General features: G+C 48.0%; 1 protein-coding gene across 1 annotated transcript in view; it reads left to right on the top strand.

Annotated features, from left to right (window-relative positions):
- The window catches only part of WDFY4 (WDFY family member 4), a 296,219-nt gene that overhangs the window by 192,310 nt on the left and 80,106 nt on the right, over positions 1 to 23,803 (top strand). The window contains exons 41-44 of the mRNA XM_045569053.1: positions 1,649 to 1,855; positions 3,237 to 3,288; positions 5,811 to 5,977; positions 18,426 to 18,574. Coding sequence (XP_045425009.1) covers positions 1,649 to 1,855; positions 3,237 to 3,288; positions 5,811 to 5,977; positions 18,426 to 18,574 — 575 coding nt within the window. The remainder of the gene's footprint in view (positions 1 to 1,648; positions 1,856 to 3,236; positions 3,289 to 5,810; positions 5,978 to 18,425; positions 18,575 to 23,803) is intronic.

The raw sequence follows: 23,803 nt of genomic DNA, 5'->3' as shown, positions 1-23,803 counted from the left end.
GCAATGAAGACTTATGTGGCTGTGCACCTCCAGGTTGCACAGGTGGAGCCTCTGGGTGGAGAATTGCTTAATTTAAGGACTTTAGAGAAACAAAATAATCTTACTTTGAAATAATACAAGCTTTTTTTCACACTAATAGCACTGGCTACTTAAGCTGGGTGAGGCACCACATTAGCACTTGAAAATATTGTATCATTTAATCTTTCCATAAGCCTATGTTTTTACTGTTATGGTAGTATTATTAACCAAAGCTGACTAATGAGGAAGCTGAATTTCCTTCAGATTAAACTGCTGGTGAATTGCAGAAACATGATGATGCAGGTCCGTCAGACACCAAAGACCACGTGCTGGGCACTGTTCCCCCAGCCATGTTTTCATGGGGATGCCTCCTGACAAGTTCTGAGAACAATTTACCCATTTAAAATGGCCCGAGTTTGCAGGACCTAGATCCAAAAGTCCTCCAGTCTTTGCAGTAATGCCAGCAGAAACCACAAGCTCATAAAACGATAATAGCTCCCCAGCAAAGGGATCTAGCTCCCAAGCTCAAGGAAGGCTTTGGAATCCGACAGACTGGGTTTAAATATCAGCTTGGCCACCTGTTGGTCTTTGGGGAAGCCACTTCCCTCCAGACTCAGTGTCTTCATGGGGATGACAGGAAGCACTTCTGCATGGTGGCACTGGGTAGAGGGAAGGAGCTAAAGCAGGTGGGGACTCAGCCTGATGCATGACCATGAGTGTCTTTTCTATTCATGTAAAGTTATGCTTCCTGCATAACTAAGATGTGTATTAGCCCTTTCACCTTTCTGTTTTCTGAAAAAATAAAATTAAAACTAAGAGCAAATGCCATTGAATATCTGAATAATTGCAAAAGTTTACCCTGCAAAGCTGATTTACTGTCTAAACTGAACTGAAATATTTCTTTGACAGATGATGCATGAAACTTCAGTGTGGCCTATAAAAGCAGTTTAGGGGTGTTGATGCATTAATATTTCTTATTGACCACATACTCCAACTGTGAGGACTTCATAGATATTAGGTGGGATTATTTTCATTAATGTGAAAGGTTTTAGCTTCTATGAACATTATAGAACCCCTGGACATTCTAGAATCATAAGATATTCAGATTTGAAAGGCCATAATGATAGGCCCTCTCATTTAATAGCTGGAGATTCTGAGATCCGGAGGCGGGAATGACTTGCTCAAATCAGCCACTTGTCAGCAGGGCCACTAGTTTCCCCTCTACCTTCAGCCCAGGCACCTGGAAGAAGCGTGGTGTGTTGAGCATCATTTTTGAAGGGCAGGGACCATAGGAAAATTCTGTGTCCACTGATGGGCGGCTACAGGACCTCTGGGACCTGTGGCTCTGCCTGGTACCCAACAGTGTCATGGGTCTGAAGGCTGAAGGGAAGATGGTTTTATCCTCCCCCAGCAGGGATTAAATGATTTCAAAGCTGAGAAACTTTCCTTCTCCTGGCCTGGTCCTGTCTCTAGTGAGTACCCTGAACATCCTCAGGGTGCTCAGGGCTACCTAGAGTGGGCATATTTCTCAATGAATTAAGGGAGACTTGGCCTGTTCACCCTAGGAGGTTTGGGGCCAGGCCCATGAGAAAAATGTATCCAGAGGTGACATTGTGTTTCTGTTTCCCAGAGGCGGAAATGTGGCAACATCAAGGCAGCCAACGCCTGGGCCCGGATCCAGGAGCAGCTTTTTGGGGAGCTGGGCTTGTGGGGCCAGGGGGCAGAAGCCACACCCAGCCTCCGGTGGGAGCTGGACTGGAGAGAGGGACCTGCCCGCATGAAGAAACGCCTTAGACGCGTGTCTCCGCTGCAGGCCCCAAGCCCAGGAAGGCGCAAGGTAGGAGTTGGGTGCAGCAAGACAGTGGTGGTTACAGGCGGGCACTGTGTAGGGAAGCAGCTCGTTAGCTTTCCCATCTTGTGTTGTTTTCATCTCAGAGAAGACATCTCATCTAGGAGAGATGATGTATGCAGTTAAATTTAAGAGAGCCCTATAATTTATTCTTGATGTCATTTAACAGAAGAAAAGACTCGCTAACCCTCCCAGATAGCTAGAAGGGATGCTGTAACTACAGCCCGAATGGACGGATGAGTGAGTGAATGAGTGGTTCACATCTGTGCCACTAACCCAGTACCACGGTGCAATCCACAGAAGTCCAGTGGAATACTCTGCACATGTTTGAAAAGAGGCAGGGAATGGCCCTTGTCTGCCTGTACAAGTTTTTGTCTTTGAGTGCAGCCCACACTGCTTCGAGCATCATTGCACAAGCAAATCGTATAGCAAGGTTTATGATGAAAATGTCTGGAACTCAGCTGTTTCTGCAAGTTTGAGCCTGGGGAGTGACCCACTCAGTCCACACAAAATCGAAGCTATGTTGGCTTCCCAAACAACAGCATCCAGTGGTCCCTGGGAGTTTGCCGTAACGAAGCTCGAGCTGTGTCTTCAAACTCACGTTTTTCCCATCAACAAGGATGGGAAGCCAGTTGGATTCATTGGGGAGTGGTTATAGAAAAATCTGTTAATAGTTCTTATGTCCTCATTGAATAATCATGATTTAAAATATCCTAAAGGGCAACCTTCCTAGCACTGGAATGTTCGGTATTTCCTTCTGTGTTCATCCCAAACTACAATGTTGAGTTTATCCCCATGTCTGTAACCCCAGTGTGTTTTTAACTTTTATAAAACCTAATAGAAATTATATTTCCTTTATTCAGTAGACATTTGTATTTTTTTTAAGTACTGTCAATAAACACTTGGTGGTATGTAGCCTTTTTCCCTCAAAACATTCTTAGGAATTGGAGACAGGAAAAATCAGTAGCCTGCTCGCTGTGCCAGTGACAAAGCCGGAGCCTGGCTGCAAAACCTGGGCTCTGGCGCGGCAGGCTGTCCAGCCCAGGTGCTCCCCGTCCCCTCTCCGGGTGGCCCCACGCAGACAGCCAGTATGCTATTTAATCCCATCCTGGCATGGTCTTTGGTGATTACTGTAAGTCTTACTTAATGGAAGACTGTGGGTTTTTTCCCCTTTGACTTGGGAACATTAATACTTGCATTTTATTGTGGTCCTTTAGGATTTAGCATTTCTCTGCCCTTGAATTTGAGTCTTGAGTAATTTGAAGGGGTCACATGTATGTGTGTGTTTGTGAATCTGTGTGTGGTGGGGGTGGGGGATGTATGTGGAGTATCCAGGATTTAATTTCTCTTTTCTCTGATCTTACTTCAGAAAAGTCAAGACAAAAATGGTGATATTTCTCAAACAGATGCTGAAAACCAAGGTATTCAGTTTATCAGTTTATCTATTTTTTCCTTTAATAATTAAGCCAATTATTGATTTTATATAGTTTCTCACTAAAGATATTAAATTAATATTTTAGAAGAAGAAAGTGCTGCAAGTCTAGATTAGGCAGCAATAAGACTCTTTTCATTACTGTGTTTCCAGACCAAAGAGGAACCTATTCCAGACCTACACACTTGTATTAAGGTTTCAACAATAAGAATTTTTTAGAGGAGATCATCTTGTTAATTTACTCTGTCCAGGAGACCTTAAAAATATCTCTAAACAATTCAAATATGTATTCAATAAGTGACCAAAAACAGAGGAAGACAATAAAATGTTTTAGAATAAAAATAGATGGAATATATAGTTAGTACTGTTTACATTGAATTCTATAATTATGAAAATTACAGATATAATCATTATTATTTTCCAAATTTGAAGAAAATTCTTGGAGTCATTTTTGATGTTCATACTTACTTTTCATTTGTATAATTATCATGAAGGAATTTGGTTCAGTTGCTTTGCTAAAAATACGGGGTTTATTTTCAGATGTCCTTTTGGCACGAACACATCTAAACACACATACATATGTGGTGTGTGTGTGCGTGTAATTTTGTGTTTTTCCACCAAAGACTGCCTCTTGGTTCGAACACTGTCCATGAGTTTCACTGCAGCTCAGGCCCCAGGCAGTGTCTCCTCAGCCCAGTGACAACTTCTCAGTGCTGATCCAGCTTGTCCCGTACACTGCCTGACTAATTGAGTTTGCACTGAGCTTACTACCTTGCCGGTCTGCGTAACACAAGCCCAGAAGTGAGGATCTTGGGCTCTGATCTCAGGGTGGTTTGGGGGTCCCATTGTGGCACAGAACATGGGATGAGGTTGTAATACCTCATTGTCCCCTTGTCTCCACCCCAGCCCTGCCATGCTAACATCAGAATGATTGCCTGCCTGATCTACCACTCGGAGGCAGGGGTGCAGGGAGTGCAGTGGTGGAATGCACGTTCTGATTTCATGTGGACTGTGGCCAGGGGCCTCTGTGTCCTCTTGTTCCCAACATGCAGAGCCCCTGGGTACCTGTGACCCTGGGCCTCCTTGGTATTTCCAGCATGGGTAGCCAAGGGAGAAGAAAGGATCTGTGGTTCTCCACCCTGCCTTTACTCGGTGCCTGTTCCTCTAGGACTGTTCTCCCTGTGTGGGAAAAAGCCTATGAGGGTTTGCTGTGAGCAGCAGACACTTTCATTCACCGAGATGTGTGGCTCCCAGGTGGGGAGGAGGTCAAGCTTCTTGGCACAAAGAAAATGGCCCATAACCTGCTGGCTTTGCAGTCATGAGTGACATGCATGCTCCAGGCAGACAGAAGCTCAGGACAGGTGGTGGAGGTGCAGGGTCCGGGAATCTGCATAGTTATGTGCTTAGCTTCGACCCACATGTCCCTGCCCAGAAGCGTATCCTTAGGAAATAAGTCTAGATGTGCACTCGGATGATTGCAGTGCAGTACAGTCATGAAACAGAAACCATCTGCAACTTTAAAAAATAGGAGATGGATTAATTAATTATGAAATTGCCATATAATAGATGTTACACAGCCAATGAGGTAGTTCCAAGAACTTTTAATGGAATGGGAAAATGCTCATGATGTAATCTTGATTGAAAAAAATATTAGAGAAGAAAAACTGTAAATGCACTATTATTCTTATCACATTAAAGAATTATGTGTGTGTGTGTGTGTGTACACAGATATGTCCAGAAAAGATGTTGAAAGTAAACCAACCAAATTGCAAACAGTGGAGCCAAACATCCTAGAGATTAACAGACCAGATTCCGGACTCAGAGAAACTTTGTTCAGGTTCTGCCTCCAGGTCTTAGTAGCCATAGGATCTTAGCCTTTTTCAATCTTTTCATTTGTCAAGTGAGGGTGAAATGGTATCTACAACCTTTGAAGGACTAGATGGAAAACAGTGTCATCACAAGTATCCAAGCATCCGGCACAGAGAAAGGGCTCACTCAATGGGAACTGTTACTATTAGCACTGTCGCTGGGTGCATGGGTGATACTTGTTTTATTTCTCACAACTTCATGGCTTTTCCAAGTTTTTTACAAGAGGAAGATATTTTGTCTATAATTAGAAAAAACAACAACCTCTTTCAAAAACGTGAACAAAGTGAAATTCAGAAAAAGCAAATCCTGATGGGCCTCCAGGGAGTTGCTTTACTGACTAGTGAGGCTAAGTTTTGCAAAGTTGCCTGGTGGCCACTGGACAGCTGCAGGGGAGCAGGCCTGGCACACCTGGGCCCTCCAGGATGAATCAACTTGAAGGTGTGTCGGCCACACCCAGGGTGGGTCCGATGGGTGGTGTCCATTTCTGGAAGCAGTGGAGGGGCATGATGAGAGATCCACACTGTTCACTTCTGCCCTGCAAACCTACAGTTCCTGTCAGTGACGGAAACACATGCTGAGCGCCAGCCCTCGCCATGTCAGGCTGTTCACACCAAAACCATGTGTCCCTCTGTTCTGCTGCAGATAAGCTGACACCAGAGGAAGCTGAGAGTGAGCCCGACGAGGTGGCTGTGGACTGCACCCAGCTGACGTTCTTCCCTGCCTTACACGAAAGTCTGCACTCCGAGGATTTCTTGGAGCTGTGTCAGGAAAGACAAGTTATTTTGCAAGAGCTTCTTGATGAAGAAAAGGTAATACACCCCATCGCGATTGTTCTTTAAGATTGTCAGACAGGAGAGAACCAAGCTTTCTTCACTCACCTGGGAAGTGAGATCTCTATTTGATAAACACTGTCAACTAAATAATCAATGAGCAAAAGGGATATATTCCTAAATTTGTGGGTGCAGGGCAAGGGTGCAGATGGAAGCCTATATGTGTTATATCGAAATATTTAAAAGGCACAAAACAAGCTACAAAATTATTAATTAAATATGCTCTAACTTCCTACTTTGACCTTCATAGTAACCTGAGAGGCCAGTTTCAAGTTGAGAATTCTTGACCTTCTTGTAGTTCTTTCCCTTGGCCCTCTGCCTGCAACCTGACCACCCTGAGAGGGCCCATGCCTTGGGAAGCCGTGGGTGCATACCCCAGCCCATATGACCAAACTGTCTCCACATCTTGGTCTCCCCTTGGCTACCACTCAGGCTTAGGGATAAGCATACTCACGGCACTGTCAGCTTCTAAAAGGGTGGCCTTGGAGATGAAGTGTGCACAGGCCCGGGGGTAGGCTGGGGGACCGGGTGGCAGGGAAATCCAGGGTCCTGGGTGCCTGGAAATGGGTTGAGGGAGCCCTGGCTCTCAGTGTGCATGTCCTCTTGGCATGGCTAGAGGGGCCTCTGTAGAGAAGGGGACTCAGAGGGGCCTCTCTAGAGAAAGGGACCCAGAGAATGGCCCCTTTTACCAAAGTCTAAGAATGATATGGAAGATAAAGCATATATCTTAGAGTAAAACCAACCTGAGTTAAAATCCCATCCAACTTGGCCACGTATGCATGCCACCTAATCTTTGGAATGGAGCCTCAGTTTTCCTGTCATTGATATGGAGCTTATATTAACCATTTGATAGCATCTGGTTAGGCATCAGTGGGGCCGTGGAGGAAGTACAGAGACTCGGTCAGAACCAGGCACATGTGAAGTGCTCATTAAAGCCTAGTTTTCTTCCCTTTCCAAAGGTCGAGTGGTTTAAGGTCTGGTGGGCCTCAGGGGCTTGTGGGTGGACCGGGCTTTTCAATTGGAATGTAGGTGAAGGAGATGCCCCAGCAGAATGGAGGAACAAGCAGGGCAGGGCCAGCAGGCCATGTGGGGACGCACAGGGATGAGCAGTGAGAGCGGAGGACTAGTGCGGGCCCAGGGTGGGAGAGAGTAGTCCTGACCCAAGGCCTACTGAGGGAGCAGCCTGGGTTTCCAGGGGCAGGAAACCAGCTCAGAGGGCCCAGGATGGGCGTGACAAGTGGCAGACCCTGAAGCACGTCCTTTCCGGGGGCGTGTTAAACTGGGATTTCCCTTTCCAGGGGTTGGATTAGGAGGGCTGGCTTGAGGTGCATGGGCCAAATCAAGCTGCTTTGCTGGTTTCAGACTTGGGCAACAGTTCAAGCAACATAGTCCCATAGCAAAGCCATCCTTCTTATACCTGCATAACCAAAGCTTCCAGACACAGAGCACATTTCCAGGTGCCCGTCTACCTGCAGTGCCCTGCACACTTGACCCCAGCAACCAGCTCTCTGGAGTTGATCTTGGCTACTCCTACTCTGAGACCTGGAGAACTGGTCTCTCCCTCCTTGCTGTCTCTGCTGCCCGTGTGTTGCCTCCTGCATTGCTGCCGACACACAGAGTTACTGTCCACAATTCCCCCATCTGCCTCTGTCACTGTTGATCCTGCTTGCAGCGGGGACCCAGAGGCCTAAACTCAGGTGTGCCTGAAGCAGCCAGTCGGTAAACACTGATGAGTGAAGATTTTTTACATTCACATGCATTTTACTTTGATTATGGAAGTATTATATGTCTATTGTGTGAAATTTTTAAAAATGGTTATTAAATATATATGTAACACACATATATACATATGTGTATATATGTATTCATGATATCCAGCTGCCGAGGACTAACAGTGGATAATGGTTGGGATATATCAATATATTAACATACTCAAGTAAGTAGGTGGCTATTTAGTTATAAAAACAGCTAAGAAACCCATGCTTGCTTTCTATAATAACTTCTCTTTGCCTTATGCCCTTGAAGGATTATATAAAGTAACCGTTCTTAATCGTTATCCGGGGACAACTTTACACCCCAGGGGACATTTGCCAATGTCTGGAGACATTTTTAGTTGTCATGGCTGGGGGTGATGCCACTGGCATCTAATGGGCAAAGACCAGGGACGCCGCTGGACACCCTGCAGGGTCTGCGGTGGCAAGGCCAAGAAATGACACCAGGTCCCAGCCGTCCCTGCCTCCTTTGCTGGTAGGGAAGGAAAGACTGGGTTATATGGTGTCTCATGTTGGTGCTTGTCATTGCTGTGCTGAGAGGAGAACAATAGCAATGCTTTATATTAGGTTCCTGTCTTTGGCAGAACAAATCACCCCAAACTTAGTGATTTAAGACAACACACATTTATTATCTTACAAGTCCAGGCAAAACGGGTCCTGCTGGTTTCTCCTGGAGTCTCAGAGGCTGAAACCCAAGGTGGCAGCAGGGCTGCATTTCTTTCCGGAGGCTCTGGGTGTGAATCCTTTCCCAAGCTTGTTCAGGTGTCGGCAGAATCCAGTTCCTCGCTTCTGTCAGTCCAAGGCCCTGTTTCCTCACTGCTGTCTGCCAGAGCGGCTGTCGGCTTCTCGAGGGCGTCCACCTCCCTTGCCTCGTGGCCTCCCTCCGTCAGCTCCTGTGGCCGGTCAAGTCCTTCTCCCCTTTGCGTCTCGCTGGCCCTCTGCCCCTGCTCCCACGGCACGGCCTGTCTGACCAACGCCCACTGACAGCCTGATAATCCAGGTGATCTCCCTATTTTCAGGTCATTTGATTCGTAACCTTAATTTCATCTGCAAAGTCCCTTCCGAGCAGTACCCAGTTGAGCATTGGATGGCACCGCCAGGGATGAAGCCCTTGGGGACTTCTCTGGAATACTGCCTGCCAGTTTGGAATCACCCGGGCCCACTGTCTACCCAGTGCAGGTCCTCAGCTTTCTAGGAGAGCCTCTGCAGATGGCCTGAATCCCGTGTGCTCCCAAGGCAGGCCGTGGGTTCCAGCCCTGACCTGGCTGGGCTGAGGGCAAGGTCTGGAGTTTAAAGAATCCCAGCCCAGCCTCTTAGAGCCTGCAGATGCCTTTGACATTTGTTGGGCTCCGAGAGTCTTGTTTTTGCTGATTATCCTGCCCAGTAACATTTCCCTCGGGGGTCTTTTGTGGGGGTGGGGGGAAGGTCTAAAGCCAACAGGTGACTGACTTTCCCTGCCCCCGAGGCAGGACAGAGCCAAGAAGGGGCTCTTCTCTCATCCTCCCCTGCCTTGTATTTAAGCTTCAGTCTTCCTTGGCATCCCTGTCACTCAGCAGGAGCTGTCAGAAATGCCACATGCAGTTTGCTGTGGCTGGGGATCCCCAGGATGTGCAGACAGGTGCATGGGAAACCCAGCAGGCAGTGGGGAGGGAGAGAACGGGAGCTGTCCTGCTCCCACTTAGCGCCCAGTGTCCTTGTGCCTGCTGAGAGGGGCCAGCTGTGTGAGCCCACGTGAGCGTCCGCTCCCAGGAACCGGAGACTGGGCAGCTACAAGGTGAATCTTGACATTGGGTGTTCATCTGTTCCTTGCATGAGTTGTTTTGATTCGTTTCCTTGGGTTGAGCCGTTGCTTCTAGTTTCACGGTGGATTGTGGGAAAGGCTGGTTCCCAAGCTGGCCTGAGTTTGCCCACAGTCAGTGGCGCTGACGCAGCAGGCAGCTGTTCCCTGGAGATGCAGGCCGGGCGGAAAGTAGGGGCGGAGGCTACAGGCCGATGGGCCACAGACCCTGGCCAGTTCCCAGTTCTACCTCCGCTACTGACAGGCCCAGCGTCCGTGTGAGGAACGGAGCCCTCCCTGAGCCCCATGTCCTCTGTCTCTAGGGTGGGGCTATGCACCTTGTCTCAGTAGTCTGTGACAAAGACCCACGAGGCACTGTGTGTCCCTGCCTGATGCTCCACAGCCCGTGAGGAGGGAGCGCTCAGTGACCCGTATCTGCTGTTGGTTACTGCCGCGCTGTTGCTGCTCATGTAACAGGACCTTAGGCTCTGTCCTCACACTTCAAGAAGTAAGAAAGCATTGTGAGAACCTGGCACCTACAACATGGCCCTGAGGAGGTGGGAAAGGGCCCTGTCAGTGAAACAATGAAGTGCTCCTGTTTAGGCCAGTGTTCCTGTGTTGGGGAAATGAGTGGTGAGTGCTTGGGCAGAACAGGAGATGCCGGGCGTCTGAATGGGTCTAGGTGTTCCACCAAGATGTTGGAGGATGAGACAGAGGGTCAGAGCGGAGCCCACCAGAGACCTGAGCAGCTGCAATGGGGCCCCTCTCAGAGTTCCAACACCCACCACAAAATGCAAGATTTTGTGAGGAAGAGGGAAGTCACTGGGATTGGGGCCTAGACTGATGTGCAGTGCAACCAGCAGGACTGCTGCATTGAAAGCACAAGGCAGGGAGGACATGAGGACGCAGGCCCCAGGAATCATGAGAACCTGAAAATCCTTGGGCCAGAGCAATGTGGTTCCGCTCTAGACTGGAGAGCTTGGTGGGGCAGGGCCCTGGCTGGCGGGTGGGACATATGGGGCCTCCGTGGCCTGGCCCTGCTCTTCCTCCTCCCCACACCTCCCCCAGCAAGATCCACACAGCCCACTCTGCCCACCACTCATGGATCCCCCACAGCCCAGAGGCCTCCTCTGCGTGAGCCTGTGCCCAGCTCACTCCTACCCAGGGTGCGCCTGGTGGCTCCATCCCTTGGGCCTCATCCAGCACCCCTTACCACAGAACTGTGATTATTTCTGAGGCTGCCTGTGACTTCTTCAAAGGCAGGGACAGGCTTGGGTTCATCCTTGCCTCTCCCTTCCCCACAGGCAGGGCATATGCTCTGGAAAGATCTGCTGAAATGGAGGGCTCAGCCTGAAGGCAGGCTGCCTAAGTCCAGAGGTCGCCATGGGGAGCCAGCCAGGTGTGGCTGAGGCCTGTGTGGGGGCTCAGGGAGGGCCAGCCTGCCTGCAGCCACGACCTGGACCCAGCTTGAGGGGTGGCATGCCCTGGGGGGACCTGGCTCCTGAGGACAGGAGGGGCATGGCTGCACTGGGGCAGGCTGCTGTGGCAAATCCAATACCGCCACCATGGAGGTGTTGCTATTATTAGCAAAAATGCCAATAGCTGGATGTCACAAACCCTTCCTTTGTGTGCTTTTCATGTGATGTCTCATCTGACCTCACTGTGGCCCTGTGAGGGAGGCCTTATCACTTCCATTATACAGATGGCAAAAGTGGAGCCCAGGGTGCTGCTGACTGGGGTTGCTGGGGTTTGAACTAAGAGCTCTCTTACTCTCAGTTCCTGTGGTTGTTCCCCCTCTCTACTGTCTCCCAGCTTTCTGTGTTGGGCAAATTACGTAAACTCTCCACCGCCCTGTCCCTTGGCAGCCTGCCCACACTGGACTTGGAGATATGGCCCCAGGCCCCGTGTGCTTTCTCTGTAGCAGTTCTGGATAATGCTAGTGCAGGCAGCCTCCAGGTCCCTCCCCAACATGGCATCTCTGCCTGAGACAGTACATGCCAAACACATGCCAACCTGCCCTCCTGCCTTAGCCCTGGCCACTTTGGCTTTTTGTCAAGGACAGGAACGGGAGCTGAGCAGGGAAGGATGGGTGCACTGACCTTTGAACCTTGAACATGTTAAAGCAAGTGTGCAGAAACTTTGCCCAAGGCAGGTGTGTGTGCATGCATGCGTGCATGGGCTTGCAGGGGACACCCTCTGCATTTACACCACTGGCCTATGTGGAGGCATTTTGTAGCAAGCATTAGTTGTAACCTGGGACTTCCCCTAACTCAGATGTCACCATGAGTCCTGTGGGCCTTCTGCTTTTTCTAGGTTTCTAAGTGAAGCAGGCCCAGGGCAGGGGTGTGACCGATGTGTGTCCTTGCTCTGGCAACAGGGTCCTGGCTCCTTTCCTGCCATGTCAGAAGCACTTGCCTTCATGGCTTTTCTTGTACATGCAGCCCGGGAATGTTCCAGGGCATAACTACCTTCCAGGCATTCAGGGGCTCGGCCCTGGCAGAGCTACAGGCACCGTCCTGCCCTGGGGGAAGCTGAAAGTCCTGGGGCTCCCGGGTGGCTGCAGATTAACTCATTTCTTTGAATGAACATTAGAGTTCTGATACCTGGGACAGTAATTATTCAATTATTCTGTGCCACCTTCGCATCATTGATTAATGATTCCCAGGACCACAAACTCATTTCTCTGCAAACAGCTCTGACATGAGGAATGATTGATTTAATGTATGTTAATTATGGGCCCATGTCAGTCACTGCATGGTTGGGGACGGTCCCTTGTAACCCTCCATGCTGTTTCCAGACCCAATCCAGAGTCAGAACCCAAGTGATGGCTTGTTTTTGCTGTTGTTCTCTTTGATTGCATGAAAAATTAAACATTGGACATTTTTTCATACAAACTCCGTATAAAATATGAATTTGACCTTGGTATAATGGAAACAACCAGGTCAAATAGAAATATTTTTGCTCTTCACAGCAAAGTATGGTGTCTCCCACAAACTCCTTCCAGATATTTTTAGCTGAGGCTGTTTGTAGAAGGTGAAAAATGGTGTTAACATTTCCATGTAGTAACTTCCTGTCTGGGTAAATCGCCATAACTTTCTGAAATGCAAAGTGCACGTGTCATCCCTACATAATACCTCGGAGACTCTCAGTGGCATACTTTGTTCATAAGGTTGTTCCTGAGTGGCCCTACAGCATCACTGGACTTGCCTCGCTCACCCTTACACGTGCATATGAATACACAATCATGAGTATTCTTTCAGTGACTTCTTTGATTTGCATGCATAAATACAAGTGCACACACATGCACACATGTACACAAACACACACACACATGCACACATCCCTGACTTTTCATTCTGATTGTACAGAACTACCTGTAATCTCCAGATATGTTCAGCTGCTTCAAAACTTTGTGCCTGGGAGTGCCCCTCCTGTGTTTTTGATCTTCTAACTCCTAGCCCCAGCCTCAGGGTCACCTCCTCCGGAACCACTTCTCTGATAGCACTTCTGCCCGTCTCCCACCTCAGTCTGGGTCAGGCACCCTCCTCTGTGCTCCCGGAGTGCCTGTGCCTTCCCCTCCCACACTGTGCCTGGACAGTCGATATTCTTCTCTCTTTCCCCTGTTAGACTATAAACATCTTGAAGGCATGTTTTGTTTCCCTTTGTGCCTACCAGGGTGTGGGGCACATGCTAAACACGTAATACGTATCTGTGAAATAAATGAATGAACAAAAGGATGAGTGAATTATGAGCAATATGCTGACATCAGGTGAAACCTTATCTTTCTTAGCCTAGCTGGTGCCCATGGGTCAGTTTCTTGATGTGCAGTCTTCAGAGCACCTGCATCAGAGTCTCCTGGGCTGCTTATTGAAATGCAGATTCTAGGGCCCCACTCTGCACCTGTTGAATTGAAACTTCTGGGGATGTAGCTTTGGAATGTGCATTTTATCAAGCTGCCAAGAATATTCTCATACATACTAACTTATTAAATAAATGTCCAAGATCCATAGTGCAGATTTTACAATATTGAGAACTACCTTGGCTAGAAATATTCTCCAATTTCAATCATTTACCAGTGAGCAGATCCTCATTTGTTGTGGTAAACATTGTGCTTTGAACAGTCCTCAGGACTTGTAATCCGTTTTATATTACACTGATGCCACCAAACAAGAGCAAACGTATTGCCGTTTCCACCTGGTCTCCTCCGAGTCTGCACATAGGATGGCTGTTTGCAGGTTCACTGTGGAAGTGGCACATGCAGGCAGGCAGGGGGCATCCCTGCTCCTTCTCTCAAACTGAGAAACATATTTATATAAAGAGATCCATGCATTATATTCCTTTTCATGTTTGCCAAATATATCTACATATATATAAATGTGTGTATATAAAATAGCATCTCATTGTTTTTATTAAAGCAATTCTTTGATTGATACATTTATTTGATTCTTAAAATGACTGAATGCTTCATCTAAATGTGGTCAAGGTAGAAAGATTAAATACCAGAATTCATAGGTAGCCAACATAGTATAATTTATATAGCCTCTCCCTTTTTTGATACTTAACCTTTACTCAGCAATCTGTGCTTTTTGAAAAATGAGAACACTGTTCCAAATGCTGATACTAACAGATGTATTGGGACATGGTTGAGGCCAGCAGAAGATGTAGGAAGAGAGCAGATGATAAATGGGACCAGGGCTGAAGGTTTCTTTGCAGCAGACTCACCCTACACACAGAGGTAAGGGAGTGCACACATCACCAGCTCTGTTACTGGGTACCTGCAATGACCTCTCTGGACCTCAGTTTCCCTACCTGTAAAATTAACGTGTTGCCATAAAATGCAGACTAACAATGCTGTTGAAGACTTCAGAGACCATGCAGTTCACCTTCTCCTTTGTAAGTGCACCCACTGAGGCCTGACTTCAGGAGAATGTGCTGGTGTGAGCTACCATTGAATGTCCCAGTGGATTGTTGTCCTTCTGCTATGGTTTGAGTGTGTTCCCCAAAGTTCATGTGTTGGAAACTTCACTGCCATTGTAACAATATTAACAGGTGGGGCCTTTAAAAGATGATTAGGCCATGAGGGCACCCCCCTCATGAATGGATTAACACCATTATCACAGGATTAGTCATCACGGGAGTGAGCTCCTGATAAAAAGGATGAGTTCAGCCCATTTCTGTCTCTATCTTGTGTGCTCGCTTCTGCCTTCTCTCTTCAGCTATGGGAAGACTCTCACCAGATGCCAGCACCGTGCTCTTGGACTTCCCAACCACTAGAACCATGAGCCAAATAAACCTCTTTTCTTTATATATTTCCCAGTCTGGGGTATTCTGTTATAGCAACAGAAAATGGACTAAGACACCTCTAACTTCAGCTCTGGCATTTTTGGATTTGCAGACAACCCTTTTGTCATCATACACATAGCTATGTGTAGCCACCTTCTTAGTTGTCCACCCATCAGGAGTGATAATATATCATCCAGCTGATCTTAAAAAAGCTCTACTTATGAAGCCAAAGTTCTCTTTTTAAAGTGATCAATAGAATCATGGCATGAGGTATTTCTTAATCATGAGTAAACTTAGGGATGGAGCCCTCCCAGGGCTAATTTAGATGGAAGAGCAGGTAATCGTTCACTTGGGTTCATTTTCCTGTTTTTAAAATGCCATTTATTTTCTAGCAGAATCAATTTTTAAGCTATTAACCCAGCTCTCACCAGACATTCTTCTTGTGGTTTGGTTTATTCTGGTTAATACTTAAGTCTCCCCAAAGGGAAGCACCAGATCATAGGCATGTCCTCTGAGACCCTGCTGAAGGCACCGTGGAGGTTGTGATGGGGGCCTTGTGTCATGGGGAGGGGAGAGGGTTTGGAGGTGCATAGGCTAGGGCTGGCACCTTGGCTTTACATCTCGCCACATGAACTTCAGGATGGAGTCTCTTCTGAGTATCATCTGTAAAAGGTACAACAAGAGAAAAAGCTTACACAACCTGGCATCACCCTCTGAACAGTGCTGGTGGGAGTGTAAATTGGTGTGACCTTGCAGGAGAGCCATCTGACGACAGCTATCAGAGTTTAAAATGACCACACCCCTGACCTGCAATTCTGACTCTAGGAATTTATCCTGCAGATTTACTTGTGTGTTCAAAGTGACATACCTATGGGGATGGTCATTGCAGCATCGCTTGTTAGGTCAAAACATCTGAAAGCAACCTGAATCGAAAGAGGATCAGTCCAATAAGGTGTAGTACATCCATGCAAGGGGGTAATCTGCAACTATTACTAAGAACGAGGCAACTCTAGAAAAAGTGATTTGGAAGGATCGCCAAGATGGGCTGTTAAGGGAAAAGACTAGATGCAGAGCAGTAAGTATATGAATATGCTCTTTGTGTATACAAAAAGAATATATGTAAAACGTGCTTATGTATTCATAGACTCTCTTTGAAAGAATGGAGTGGTGACGGTGTTGCCTCTGGGGAAGACTTCTAGGAAAGCTGAGGACCCCACTCGGTTGAGCAAGTCCCAAAGTAGACATTTATTCTCACTCCTTCCAATTTCTCCTCATTATTCCCTTTCTTTGTTTCTTTTCTTTCTATCTTCTTTCCTTCTTTCCTTCCTTTTTTTATCCCTCTCTCTATTTCCTTCCTTCCTTCCTATCTCTATCTCTTTCTTTATGTCCTTTTTCTTTTTGGCTTTCCACATTTAGTCTAGGAGCAGTCCCTGTCAATTCTTCATCTTCCTATCTAGATCCACCCACTTCTTCCCTCCCCATGCTGCTACCTCATCCCAGACCCTCACCCCCCACCAGACCACTGCAATAGCAACATGCCTGGGCACCCTCCTTCCTCTCCTGACCCCTTATAATCCACTCTGTACCCAGTAGTCAGTGTCATCTTTCAGGAACAAGCTCTCCTGTGGCTCTGTGTTGTAGCCACAGTACAACTCAGTGGCCTTGCTAAGGTACCAAGGCCCCCATGACGGGAGCACTCCTACTTTCCAAGCTCATCTCAGCCATATTGACCTCTTTTCTGCTCCATTAATCTGCCTTCCTGCCTCAAGGCTCTTAACTGCATGTTCTTCTCCCAGCTTTTCCATGGCTGCCCCAGCTCCATACTTTCAGTCTCAGGGTCTGTATAAACTCTTCAAGTTTCTCTCTGCCTTATCATTAGCGCCCTGGTCTTTCTTTCTCAGCATGTGTCACGGTTTGTTGGTTAAAAAACAATTTTATTGCTTAAAATCCCCCCACTGGATTTTAAGTCCCATGAGGGTAGGGTTCTGGTTTATCTCGTGTACCCTGTATCCCCAAAGCCTGGCTCCGAGTCTGGCATGGAGTGAGTAAATGCTGAGTCCGTAACTGTTGGAGAGATGATCATCTGGGTGAATGAATGAAATCAGATGAGTCAGTGTTGGCCTCTGGCATGGAAGGTGGTTTGAGGGCCAGCTCCTCCCGCAAAGTAGATTCAGGAGAGGCTGAGAGAGCCAGCTGCCTGCAGCAGGCTTAGTTACAGGAACCGAGATTCTCGGCTGGTTCTCGCTTAGGAAAAACGGCTCCACTTTGACTTTCCCTGGATTGTAGTGGTTAATGCTTGTCTTGGAACAAAACCCTCTGTGAATCTTTGCTTTCTGGCCTTGGCTCCGGATTTCATGAATCCTATTTGATGCAGGAGTTAGAGAACTAGTGTTCAGGGCCTGCTGTCCAGGTTTCTCCACTCTGGCCTCGTCACTGCTCCCAATAGTGCACAGAGAGCTTAGCTTTAGTCCAGGCTGTGCCACTCACCAGGTGACTGATCTTTGGTGAGATTCTCATCTCCTAGGACCTCTTTTATTTTTTCCTTCCAGAAATATCTGCTCTGCTTTTATGTAACTGAAAGTGATGCAAAATTACCCTGAGGAAATGTTGGCCTTGGCTTTGTTCTTGGTCCCTTGAGGCTGCCATCATCTAGAATTCATTTATTGACTCACTTGTTCCTTTAGGGATTTATTCTAGGTAAGGACTCACTTAGTCCTTACTACTTACAGGAATCTGGATCATCCCAAGACATTGTCGCAGGTCAGATTCCCTGGGGAGCTGAGAGGCAGGAATGTGCATGCAGGAAGTGTTTGGGGTGTGAGGGTTGCAGGGCTGGGCTGATGCAGAACCGCAGCTCTGACGCAGTCTAGGCAGAGCCTCAGCAGACTCCACCGCAGCTCTCAGGTTGGCATGGTCCTTCAGAGTTGCCTTTGATAGAGGCAAAGGGGCTAAGCCTTCCTACTCCACACTGACCAATAGCTGGGCACAGACGGCCGCGGGGAAGAAGACAGACCTCAGGCAAGGTGTTCACTTCAGCTGAGGCAGTTCCAGAAAGCAGCCAGGGCAATGCAAGGTCCAAGAGGAAGAATGTGGGTGGAGCACTGGGCATCTTCTACACGCACTCGCCTTGGCCTTGCAGACAGCAGTGCCAGTCTCGGGATTCTAGGCAGACCTGAGTTCTAGTCCTGGCTAGTCTAGACCAGCTGGTGCCTGGACAAGCTTCTTCTCCTCTCTGACTGAGGGATTTCTTGCACCTGTAAATGTTGCTCACTGTTAGCTGTGGAATGCTTTGCATGGTTGTGGAGGGGCTTAACATGAGAGAAAGAACTTTGACATGCTTCATAGAGCGATGAGCACTCACCCTCACGTCTTGGTAGGGGTGGGCTGGGCTTGGGCGTATTAAGTACCAGTCCAGGGTGTTGGGTGCAGAAGTGCCACATAGGCTGCCCTGGGGCAGCGGCACTGCCATTCGTGAAAGGCACTGCTCTCACCTCCAAGTGCCCCGTGGGGGGCTGGTCACTGCTCTCCTAGTTTCCATAAGAACCGTGGCATGTTCACGTGTGCACTGCCTGACTCGGGTGCTCTCTCCCTCCAGGTGACACAGAAGTTCTCCCTGGTGATCGTGCAGGGCCACCTGGTCTCAGAAGGGGTCCTGCTCTTTGGCCGCCAGCACTTCTACGTCTGTGAGAACTTCACACTGTCTCCCATGGGCGATGTCTACTGCACCCGCCACTGCTTATCCAAGTGAGTTCCCCACTGGTCCCGGCAGCTTCTTCTCTGAGCCCTGTCCTTCCTTCCCAGACACCCCACGGTCCCCCACCTGCCTTGTTCTTACAGCGGGCTTAGGTTTGGGCCTGAAACTGAGCCATGAGATAAAGCAGAAGAACCTACAGGTATAGACCTTCTGTGTCAGCTCCTCATGTCTTCCCTGGTATGGAATGAATGCACCGCAGGACGTGGGGCTCTTTCCTCAGGTTATTTGGGTGATTGAATTCCGTTGTGTCACTCACTCACTCAACAGCTTGTTGGTCCCTCATGCTATGTAAGACAGCAGGCTCTGTCCCTCCCTCTGACACGAGTGCAGTTGGCAGCATCAATGAGTTCTTTGAGAAAGAGTTTGGCGCACACAATGATCACGGCACAAAACATATATGTTGTTGGAGGACTCTTCGGGGTACATGCGTGGAGAGGTGGCCTGGGACTGGTGTGCTGAGGGAGGGCTACCTGAAGAGGGGGCTAAGATCTGGCTCTTGCAGAATGAGTGAGAGTTGGGAAGAAATTTGAAGAGTCATTTTTACACCAACTAATACCAGAGGACTTTGGCGGGAAATTCTGGGGGCCTTCTTTAGGATCAGGTGTGTTTGGTCTATTTGAGCTCCATCAGCTCTTAATGATCAATGCTCTTGTTTTTATATAATATAGTCATTAAAAATCAAATTGATAGTTTTTGTACTTTTGCCAAAAGTCCAGTTGTCAAATTACAGGTTTTTACTTCATCATTGTTTTTGAAGACATTAGAGGAAGGTTTCTTCATGTGGAGTTGGGCCTTGCCTTTTCTGGTTAGCCAAGGTTCAGATGATGACAAGACAGCCTCTTAGCCTGGTGGCTCCCTAGTTGACATCAGAATGACCTGGGGGGCTTGGTAGCACACAGACTTCTGGGTCCTGTCCCAAACCCGGTTTCCAATTCAGTAGGTCTGGGGTGGGAACTGAGATTCTAACAGGTTCCTAGCTGTTGCTGATTTTATCACTGATCTAAGACCACACTTTGGGAGCCACTGTTTTAGGCTATTGACAGAGGAATGAGAGTCTTACCTGCCGATCACAAAGAATTTTAACTAACAGTTGTCACATTGTTTCCAGCCTGTGGATCAGGAAGCAAGAGCTGAAGGGCTGTGGAAGAGTGGATATCGGCCTGCCCTCCTCTGATTTAGATCAAAAGCTTGAAAATGCTTGGCATTTTTCTCTCTGCTAATTTCCATCTTTTATTCATACCGAATGTTCACTGTTCACCAATTACTGTGAGTCTTCTGTGCGTTTCCAAGGCAGGAGGGGCATAATTAATACTTGGCTCATTCATCCCATCTTATTGCTCATGTTTTATTGATCCTGATCAATATGGGCTTTAGACTGTCTTTCTGAGAGCTGATGGAGCTCTCTGCTCTGCCTCTATGCCTGGCGTGCCCTGTGACGGCTGCGTCCCCACTGCCCCCTCTTCTCCTCTTCACCCTGTGTGTGGGGTGCCCTGTGACGGCTGCGTCCCCACTGTCCCTCTTCTCCTCTTCACCCTGTGTGTGGGGTGCCCTGTGACGGCTGCATCCCCACTGCCCCCTCTTCTCCTCTTCACCCTGTGTGTGGGGTACCCTGTGACGGCTGCGTCCCCACTGCCCCCTCTTCTCCTCTTCACCCTGTGCGTGGGGTACCCTGTGACGGCTGCGTCCCCACTGCCCCCTCTTCTCCTCTTCACCCTGTGCGTGGGGTGCCCTGTGACGGCTGCGTCCCCACTGCCCCCTCTTCTCCTCTTCACCCTGTGTGTGGGGTACCCTGTGACGGCTGCGTCCCCACTGCCCCCTCTTCTCCTCTTCACCCTGTGCGTGGGGTACCCTGTGACGGCTGCGTCCCCACTGCCCCCTCTTCTCCTCTTCACCCTGTGTGTGGGGTACCCTGTGACGGCTGCGTCCCCACTGTCCCTCTTCTCCTCTTCACCCTGTGCGTGGGGTACCCTGTGACGGCTGTGTCCCCACTGTCCCTCCCTCTCCTCTTCACCCTGTGCGTGGGGTACCCTGTGATGGCTGCGTCCCCACTGTCCCTCTTCTCCTCTTCACCCTGTGCGTGGGGTACCCTGTGACGGCTGTGTCCCCACTGTCCCTCCCTCTCCTCTTCACCCTGTGCGTGGGGTGCCCTGTGATGGCTGCGTCCCCACTGTCTCTCTTCTCCTCTTCACCCTGTGCGTGGGGTACCCTGTGACGGCTGCATCCCCACTGCCCCCTCTTCTCCTCTTCACCCTGTGTGTGGGGTGCCCTGTGATGGCTGCGTCCCCACTGCCCCCCTTTTCACCTCTGGTTAGGTTGAGGTATGTTAGATAAGATCTTATTAATTAGGTGAATGTGTTTATGAGGTACATCTAAGCATGATCATATTGACTATATCTGCACTTCGAATAGAAGCCCAGTGGTCAGGCTGTACGTACTCACTTGATTTGCAATGACAAGGGAGACGTCCCATGTCTGAAAATGTGCTTTTCTAGAATGCAAGTAGTAATAGAGTGAGAACAGGTTACTTCCCTGGAATGTCATTTGGGAATCGCACAGGTAATTTTAGTCACTATATCTCAAAGAAGTATTTGTTAATCAGACAGTGCCTTCTCTTTGGGGTCCTGTCTACTGCCCTGAGAAACTACTGGCACTCCTAGGGTGCAGTTCTCAGAGACAGGCTATTAGATCATGCCAGATCAATGGGGATTAAGTCCGATTTTGACCATGGAGACTAAGATACATAAATAAGCCTGTTAAAAATAAAGCTAAGTCAACCCTGAAATGTTTCTCTAAAAGACTGCTATCAAATTGAGTGCAGTTGAGCATTAGACCTTGAAAGAGGCTCTCTGATGTGCCATAAAAATATCCCAAATCAAACTCAAGAACACTGCAAATTCCTCATCAGCGATTGGACTGTGTACTTTGGAACTTTCCTGGCAAACCGACAACCTTCTAAGAAGGTTTTTTCTTGTAGCAGGTCCCCTTCCTGGCTGATTATGATGAGCGTGGATGTAGTAGCTCATTATGGCTGCGAAAAACTGCGTGGCTTAAAAAACTAGAAATTTATTGTTTCACAGTTCTCAAGGCTGGAAGTATGAAATCAAGGCAGGGCCGTGCTTTTTCTGGCTGCCCCAGGGAAGAATCCTTCCTTGCCTGTTCCAGCTTTGCTGTTTGCAGGCAATACGTGACCATCCTTGGCTTGGAGGTGCATTGCCCCAGGCACGAGGCCGCCTTCTCCCTGTGTCTTCACCTCGTTTTCCCTGTGTGTCTATCTCTGCATCCATGTTTCCCCTTTGTATAAGGACAGCAGTCACTTTGAATTAGGGCCCACCCTAATGGTCTCATTTTAACATGATACCTCTTTTAATATTCTATTTTCAAATACAGTCACGTTCCAGGGGTTAGGATTTCAGCATATCTCTTCTGGAGGACATAGTTCTACCCTTAACAAGGGCAGTCAAGCTTGCAAGGTATAGCATTTGATTAGTTTGATGGAAAACCAAACCATCCAGCTGGCTCTTTGTGATAGGATACTTTTAATCAGATACTTCCTTCCCATCAGTGAGTAGTTTTAAGGCATCATTTTTTCTGTTTAATTCAATTCAACAAATATTTATTAAAAATCTGTCTTATACTAGGCACTATGGTAGACTCCATAAGTCCAAAGAAATGAGTCAGATGAGGGATAAGTTGGGTAAAGAGTTTATCTAATGAATGATTCTGGATATAAATTCCAGGTATAATTCTGATGATAATCAGATAACTTCAAATATGGAGCAAATCAAAGCATATTTTATTCTGAAATCTACTTCTACTACCAAAGAACAGGTCAACAAATATCATAACTATCATTTAGCTTACTGTGATTTTCTTAATAAGAATATTAAACATTATACTGTGACCACCTGGACAATTTTCATATATCATAATAGCTGTTATGCTGTAGAAATGTGAGCAGCATTCTATGAACTATGGTGATAGCTCTACCTAAAGAAGAACATGGGTCAGCTGCTCCTTTCTAGCTATTAATCTTGGGTGCCTGAATTCTAATTTATTTTACAGAACATGCAGGGTGTAGTGTTGTTGAAGACACCCAGTCACAGAGGGGTAAATGACATTACATAAGACAGACCTCAATTTGAACTCCTATCAGGAAATTCAACAATGTTGTATATAATTTAGCTTTCCTAAGGATTTGGGTCTGAGTGTTCATGCCCTATGTGGTTATTCAGTTTTTACAAGCAGGAGAAAATGACCATCCTTCCTCCTAAAAGTCCCTTACCATTTTTCAGAGCATTCTTCCCCCTGTCCTCAGTGTTTCGGAGTGCCAGGCTGCAGAGTCAGTCCTCACAGAGCAGACTGAAAAGAGCAAGCCAGGAAGCCCTTCTGCCTGGGGAGGACAGACACTGTGGAAAGAGGGTGGGTTTTAGGCCAGAGGTCCTGGGTTTGAATCCAAGTTTACCTCCTAGTGACCATATGACCTTGGAAAAGTCTCATTTCTTTGCAACGCAGTTTCTTCACTATGGGAATAACAATGACACATGCTCAGTAGAGATTCATTGAGAAGATCAAATTAAACTATGGACAGGGAAATGCTTGGCTGGCTGTGGAGTGTGACAGTCACTTAGCAAATGCCCAGAGCTCAGTGGAAGATGCAGAGGACATAGAGCCATGGGCAAAGGCCTGTGCCCTTGCGTGGTCTGCAGGGAAGGGAGACCAGCCAGATATGCAGCTCAGGTGTGGAAAGAATTTGCTATGGTTCCCAGAAGCAGGGCTATGGCACACAGAGGAGTCCTTGTGTCACTCCTACCAGGCCTTGGTCTGGGGGATGCTGCCTGACCTAAGCCAAGGGTGGGAAGGAGAATTACCACTATGGCCTCACTGAGAGTCAGGGAAGTTTAGCGGAAGCTCAACCTAGACCCAGTTAGAGGCATTAGTAATAGACAAAGGGCCTTAGCCAGCAGCAGGTTTGAATGAAAGCATCCTGGCAGAAGCATCCAGAACCAAAGCTACATTTTGTGTTTGATCCATCCTACAGGGGCATGGCTCAGAGCAGAGGGCACAGGAGGGTTGTCCTGAGAGGAGGCATAGACCGTGTCCTTGGAGTCCAGCTGTGTAGGGCTGCGCAAAGGGCTCGTGCTGTGTCCCACACGACTAGGCCCCCTAGCCGTCCAGCCGTGAGCACCCACTGGGGGCACAAGTCCAGGCTCTTAGTGCGA

This window comes from Lemur catta, chromosome 14 (assembly GCF_020740605.2).
Source record: "Lemur catta isolate mLemCat1 chromosome 14, mLemCat1.pri, whole genome shotgun sequence".
Taxonomy (NCBI): Eukaryota; Metazoa; Chordata; class Mammalia; order Primates; family Lemuridae; genus Lemur; species Lemur catta.
The sequence above is the reverse complement of the archived record's forward strand: the minus strand, read 5'-3'. Positions and strand labels throughout refer to the sequence as shown.